The following is a 7,615-nucleotide window of genomic DNA, read 5'->3' as shown; positions in this document are numbered from 1 at the left end:
GGTTGTTGGAATTCTGTATCTGTTTGTTCAGATTAATATCAAAATGTGATGTCTAGAGTTTTCTCATTATGAGATGATTAACTTTGACTTGGTCTTTGCCTACAATTGTGTCCATTTCTCCTTACTCAAAGTCTATATTCATCTTCTTACTAGTGAATATCCTGAAATTCTGATTTGATATCATTTTTGCAGAGAATTTAGAAGGGGAAGAAGGATGAATGCACTTGCAGCAACGAACAGGAACTTCAAGCTGGCAAGTAGGCTTCTAGGGTTAGACTCAAAGCTTGAGAAGAGTCTTCTGATTCCGTTTAGAGAGATAAAGGTTGAGTGTACAATACCAAAGGACGATGGAACATTGGCTTCATATGTTGGCTTCCGTGTCCAGCATGACAATGCGAGAGGTCCGATGAAGGGAGGGATTAGATACCACCCAGAGGTCGAACCTGACGAGGTCAACGCTTTGGCACAGCTGATGACATGGAAGACGGCGGTTGCAAACATTCCATACGGCGGTGCAAAGGGAGGGATTGGGTGTAACCCTTCTGAGTTGAGCATCTCTGAGCTCGAGCGACTCACCAGAGTGTTCACGCAGAAGATCCATGACCTAATCGGGACTCACACTGATGTTCCGGCGCCTGATATGGGAACGAATGCACAGACCATGGCGTGGATACTGGATGAGTACTCGAAGTTCCATGGCTACTCTCCGGCTGTTGTCACCGGAAAACCTATTGACCTTGGTGGGTCTCTCGGCAGAGAAGCTGCGACAGGGAGAGGGGTTATGTTTGCGACTGAAGCTCTATTGAATGAGTACGGAATGGGGCTTGCTGGACAGCGCTATGTTATACAGGTAGGTATACGTTTGAATCCTTTTACTATTACTTGTCTTTATATTTCTGCCAAATACTCATTCCTCCTTAATTTATTCAAATTGAAAATTTAAATGTGATTTTATTGAAATGTTTTTTATCTAGATTATTAAATCCAGGTAATTGATGGTTTTAGTTCCCCAATTTTAGAATATTTTAAATTTAGGATTTATCTAATCTAGTGGTTGATGGAAAATGTCACAAACTCAGGGTTACTAGGAGAAATTCTATAAATAAAATATATGGTCTTTCATTACTATCCCATAGATGTGTAATGCATGGCAGTAAGGTTATTAAAGTCGGGATTTTAGGATCGAATCACAAGGAATCGGGTCGTAAAATCTGATTGTAGAGTCGTAAAATTTTAACGATTCATAAAAGATTATTTGTTGTTCAATTATAGACATTGTACAATTAAAAAATCTATTAAAACTTGAAGTTTAAAAATTAAAATTCCAAGCATTTGTTCGTAGGGATAATTATTCTTCGAATATCTATTCATGTACACTACATTATATTTAAAAATCTAGATTTAGGATATTTATAGATGAGACTTATTGTTATAAACAGTCGTAATTAAGGTTGTTTTAGTTGTTGAGCACACAAGAGTAAAATTCCAGGATTCTGGTCTAATACAAATGTATGAAAGATGCACACATAGAGAGAATTTAGTCATGCAGAAGATAAAAATGTAGAATAATTGTGCTTTCAAATAGGTGTTAGTGTATCATAAAAGTTCAAAGTTAGGATCTTACATGGATTGTAAAACCGTAAGATTCTATTGATATTATGGGATCCAGTAAGATCCACATATAGATTTTAATGATAGATCCGGATCGGGGATCTATCTTGGATCGTAAAATTCTAAGATTTTATCATCCGGATCTCGATTTTAATAACTATGCATGGCACTAATGTAGAAAGTTTATGAATTTGATATGGATCAGGGATTTGGCAACGTCGGTGCTTGGGCTGCGCAACTTATCCATGAACAAGGTGGCAAAATCATTGCTGTAAGTGACATAAGTGGCGCAATCAAGAACAGTCAAGGCCTTGATATCCCTCGCCTACTCAAACACCTTCGAGAAACTCGTGGGGTCAAAGGTTTCAGCAACTCCGATCCGATAGAGTCAAACTCGATACTAGCTGAAGACTGTGATATTCTGATTCCTGCAGCGCTTGGAGGCGTTATCAACAGGGAGAACGCGAATGATATCAAGGCGAAGTTCATCATAGAGGCGGCTAATCATCCTACTGACCCCGAAGCTGATGAGGTTAGTAAATCATGAAACTTTACGTTGTTAGATGGAAGGCAATATATGAGCAATGAGTTTTTTTATATAGATTTTATCGAAGAAAGGGGTTGTCATTCTTCCAGATATATATGCCAACTCAGGCGGCGTGACGGTCAGTTATTTCGAGTGGGTTCAGGTACTAGATTGAAGATTCGATGATTCGTAATTGATATATACAGTTGAATACTTAGTTACATGGTGGTATGTATGAAATGCAGAACATTCAAGGGTTTATGTGGGACGAAGAGAAAGTGAACAACGAGCTGAAGACGTACATGACGAAAGGGTTCAAGGATGTGAAGGAGATGTGCAAGACGCACAACTGCGATCTGCGTATGGGAGCGTTCAGTCTGGGAGTCAACCGTGTCGCGCGTGCCACACTCCTCCGGGGATGGGAAGCGTGATAACTCCCTACACCGCACCACATTCAATAAAGCCCTCGATTCATGGATGGATGGAGTCCTTTAGTTTCTCTTTTTGTCTTGTTTCTAGCTACAGGATGAACTACTTCATCTCTGCCAGACACTAAACTCCAGCGGAGTTTTGGTGTTTCATTTGGATGTTTCATGGAAAAACTAATACAGTTGGTCTTTGCTGCAACCTCCTTCATTTGTTCGTTCTCCTTGACAAGAAACAAAGCTAATTTTAAATTACAGAAGACACTTCGCATGCATGAAAGCAAAGTCAAAAACAAAGAAGTGGGCTTAACAATACCAGTCTCGGGCGGTTCCATGTCTATGCTAGATTTTGTTTTTTTGTTATAGATGAACACCAGAAGGCGATCTTCCAACACTGTTTAGATCTGGAAATGCCTCAGATAAGAATAGAACCTGGGGTATACCGTTTAAGGTATGAGGACAAGTCCCATACTACACCACCAACATTCCAACATTCAGTATCTAATCTAGATTGTAACTATCATAAAACCTGATTTTTTAGCACACAAAGAGAAGATATATTTAAGCATATATATATAATATAATAGTAAAAGACTAAAAGTGAACCTAGGAAACAAGAATATTAGAGAAAGAGAGTGATACAAAAGTGAGCAGGAAACAAGAATACTACTCTCTCTTTTCCATTATATAGATTCTGTATTCTATTTTCGGCGTCCTAAAACATAGATTTCACTTTCCATTTTAAGAAAGTTTTATATTCAATTTAACAATTTCAAATAATATTTTACATTTCCAAATTCATTTTTTCACACACTCTTCATTAAACTTTCCTTTTTTTCTTCTCTCTATCTCTCTCATTTAATCATTTTATTTTTCACTGTACTCTCTCTTTTTCACTTCTTTTTTCCCTTAATTTGTCTAGAAAATCCCAAACAGGATCTATATAAGACTACCAACATTGGTGTCGTGGGTAGCCTAGGCATGGAGGTGCTTTTTGGGCGATGTCTAGGCTTCGTGCCCCATATATTTAGGATACGGCTATATGTACTTCTTTTTTTGTCTAAATGCACTCCATTTGCACGCTCAAGTTAGGAGTGCAAGGTTTGCACGCCCAACTCGGACGTACTAGAAAGAGTAAGGCAGTTGCACGTCCAGATGGGGCGTGCAAGTGCTACCGGGAGAAAAGTGCACGCCCAAATTGGGCGTGCTCTTATCTCCCACACCAGCACTTGCACGCCCCATCTGAGCGTGCATGTTTACTAGTGTTGAACCTTGCACGCCCAAGTTGGGCGTGCCAAATATTCGTTCCCATAATGCCCTAGCACGCCCGAGTTGGGCGTGCAAACCTTGCACTCCTAACTTGAGCGTGCAAAAAGGAGTGCATATAGACAAAAAAGTACATATAGACAGTCCCTATATATATATATATTTAGTTTTTTAACATTAAAATAATATATTGGTTAATTTATTAATTTTATTTTTTAACATAGTGTTAGATTGTTAATTTAATTATTATATATTTTATTAAATAAATATAATGAAGAGAGAAATGAGAGACCGAGGTAAGATGCTCAAACATAGCCAATATTGGTCTTTATTTATAGAGTCCGGAAAAATAGAGCCGTTGGTGGTTTTTTTTATATTTTTATCATTTGTACATTTTGAATTATAGTCGTTTTAGTAATAGTCATTATAAAAGAAAAACAAATCATTCGAATCTGTTAGCCAATCAGGGACTGTCACATGGCAGCACCATTTACCACTCCCGATTTAAAAGTAAAAAGAAATTAATCGGCCCTTCCTTCCCTTTTTGCAGGTTTTCAGCCAAACGACGAACGACGTCCTTCGCCTGCGGGGAGCTCGCCTGGCTTCTTCCCCCGGCACCCACCTCCCGTCGGGGAGTCGACGCCGCGCCTCCGCCTTGCCTGGAGGCACGCCGGGTAGCGATGCGGACAGTCTAAGGGGACACATGGAGTATTAGAGAAAGATAGTGATTCAAGTGAAATGGTAGACTTACTAGAATTAACAACATTATCGTCCAATTAGTCTATGTAATACGACTTATAAAATAATAAATTAGCAAATATATTACAAATTTTTTTTACCTAAATTAATAAATCCTCTATAAGGTGTTTTTTTCAAGAACTTTTAATTCAAGATAATATTCTAATATCATGAAATTTTTCATTCCTTCCACAACAACAAAAAAGAAAAACGGGAATGAATGGCTATAAGAATTGATACAGAAAAAGCTTCTGATAAATTATAATGGTCATTCATTTCTAATATTTTAAACTCATTTGGATTCTCAACACAAAGGATTTCGTTAAGTATGACATGTATTACTTATTCAACCTTATCGGTTCTAGTAAATAATGAATCGGGACCAATCTTCAAACCTAAATGTGGCCTTTTACAGGGAGACCCTGTAGCGTCCTTTATCTTCATAATAGTTATGGAATATTTAGCATGTTATCTAACTAAAGAATCGTAAAACAAGACCCATAGAGTAGGAATTCCATTTAAAGTTTTGTTAATGATACGATAATTTTTACAAATGCAAATCTCATAAATGCACAATATATAAAACAAACATCTGAAAACCTTACAAAGATTTCTGGTCTAAAAAATCATGACAAAAATCTCTATCCAATTCCCGAAAAACATTCCAATAGCAACTAAAAATCTTTTTTTTTTGTAGCTCTACAAATACGACTAACTTCTTCAAAGGAAAAATATTTAGGGATTCCTATTTTAGCAGGAAAAGTTAAAATGAATGCTTTGAATATGTGATTAATAACTTACAAAATCAACTTTCCAACTAGAAGGCTAATAATATATCACTAGCGGGGAGATTTGTTCTCATTCTGTCAAATTTATTTTCTAAAATAAATTATTTGATGCAAAGTTTCTATCTTTCAACCGCCTTCCATAAAAATATTGATGATGTTACTAAAAATTTCTTTTGGAATAAAAATAATCATTCTTCAAGATCATTAATATCATGGTTAATATTTGCAAATATAAAAACTCTGGTGGAATGAGATTACAGAAAGCTTCCCATGTTAATATTTCATTTCAAATGAAACTTTTTTGAAATTTTTAAAGAATGATAATATAATATATGGGTAAAAAACTAAAAATCATTACAGAAAAATATCTTCATAACAAAAATATATTAATTATAATAAGAAGTCACGTCATTCATGGCAATTTGAAAGACTCCTTCAATTATGTGAAATTCTCAAAAGATGTGTCTTTTGGATGCTAGGAAATGGTAAGATATCAATTTCTAAATTGACAACTAGATAAAAAAATATTAATATTACTTCATGTTTTAACCCATTAATTCACGATAAATATACTAAAGTCTCATAATTTATTACCAAAGATAAAAAAAAATGAAATTCCATAAAATTAGCAGTTTTTCTTCCTATTAATATAGTTAATCAAATAATTAAAATTTATATACCTTTATCTGATATAAAAGATAATAATAATTTATAACTTATCAAATTCAAGAGAATTCAATAAAAAAACCTATAGAACTAACAAGACATAACAATATTAATGCCAATTCTTCAATTTATAATGAAATGTGTAACTTAAATATTCCTCCAAAGATTAAAATTTTCATATGGAAGGCTTTATCAGATTGCTTACCAACAAAATATGGTTTAAATAGATTTTTTATAGAGTACCAGACTTTTGTACTCCTTGTAATGGGCCAATTGAAACAACCTCACATTTCTTTTTTAATTGTCCGGTAACTAAAATATATGATTGTAACACTCCCAAATTACCTTGGGAATATTATGCCAGTAACCCTGAATTATCGACTCGAAGTTACTAAGGCTTAGAACATTAGATGTGAAAACAAATACTCACTATACTAATAACAAATATTGTCTTACAATGCAAAACCAAATTCCAAAATATAATACATATAGCGGAAGACTTAATCATAAAAAGATCGTAACCTTGTTAAAACTGAAAAACAAAAGAGATAATCTTCAACTGTCCCGCATCCTGAAGTCTTCAATCCTTGAAGATACCACCTGATGTGCCTTAATGAGACGGATGACACGAGCCAATCACAAGATGCCCTCTTAGCAAGAATCTAAATTTTAAATTAATTACACACTCTTCAAAAATATAATTTTAAGAGTTAAGAAAATATACTTGGAAAAATATTTTATTTTTATAAATAATCAAGTTTTGACTTAATTATATGGAAATAAGATTATTTAAATTATTATCAAAATAATTTAATATCATAAATCGGGTATAAACATAATTATTATAAAAAAAGAGAAATTTTCAAAAAAATACCCCTTATATGGGTGAATTTCACTTTAAACACCCCTTATATCACTATTTATAAAACCCCACCCCTTATATTACTTCTGTCACCAAAACCCCACCCATGTCCTTTTTTCCGTTTAAAATCCGTTAAGAATAGGTGAATTTACAATTTTGCCCTTAATAGTGTTTCAAAAGAAAACTTGGAGAAAAATATATGGGGGATGCTGGGATTCAAACCCGGACCTTCGGATTCAACCTCCGACCACATGACCATCTGGGCTATTTGTTTCATGTGTATACAATATCATTTTTGTTAATTTATTACCTCTTTATTGTTCAAAAAAATTTGGAAAATATATGGGGGTGCTAGGATTTGAACTCGGGACCTTTGGATTCAACCTTCGACCACACGACCATCTAAGGTATTTGATACATGTGTATACAACATCATTTTTTAAAATTTATTACCTCTTCACACTTTCTTAAGAATTTAGACCCCACCATTGTTATGTGTCAATCTCCTATTTGTCACACTATTCTCTCTCCTCTTTATTAATATTTTTTTTCTTCTTTTTCCATCACCTTTATATATTAAAGCTACAATTGGATGTATTATTTTTTAATAATCAAATTTTATCAAATCTTAATCTTAACCGATTTTCTATTTAAGAACATTTTGTTATAGTGTTATTTATTTATGAGATCAATAAAATCTAATAAAACCAATATAACCTATATATTAAAGTTG

At 34.3% G+C, this 7,615-nt stretch overlaps 1 protein-coding gene across 1 annotated transcript; it reads left to right on the top strand.

Annotated features, from left to right (window-relative positions):
• The first annotated feature begins 214 nt into the window (after positions 1-214).
• On the top strand, positions 215-2,568 carry LOC141250268 (uncharacterized). The gene is made up of 4 exons (XM_073669907.1): positions 215-850; positions 1,817-2,143; positions 2,214-2,300; positions 2,383-2,568. The coding sequence occupies exons 1-4, from the start codon at positions 215-217 to the stop codon at positions 2,566-2,568; spliced, it is 1,236 nt and encodes a 411-aa protein (XP_073526008.1).
• The last annotated feature ends 5,047 nt before the right edge of the window (positions 2,569-7,615 follow it).

This window comes from Phyllobates terribilis, unplaced genomic scaffold, assembly GCF_046119375.1.
Source record: "Phyllobates terribilis strain yellow unplaced genomic scaffold, ASM4611937v1 Scaffold_5506__1_contigs__length_51197, whole genome shotgun sequence".
NCBI lineage: Eukaryota > Metazoa > Chordata > Amphibia > Anura > Dendrobatidae > Phyllobates > Phyllobates terribilis.
This window is presented reverse-complemented; position numbering and strand designations above follow the sequence as displayed.

Coding starts and splice junctions, on each gene's coding strand:
- LOC141250268 (XM_073669907.1), top strand. CDS start 215: ATGAATGCACTTGCAGCAACGAACAGGAACTTCAAGCTGGCAAGTAGG. Junction 851..1,816: donor GACAGCGCTATGTTATACAG/GTAGGTATACGT, acceptor GATATGGATCAG/GGATTTGGCAACGTCGGTGC. Junction 2,144..2,213: donor CTGACCCCGAAGCTGATGAG/GTTAGTAAATCA, acceptor TTTTTTATATAG/ATTTTATCGAAGAAAGGGGT.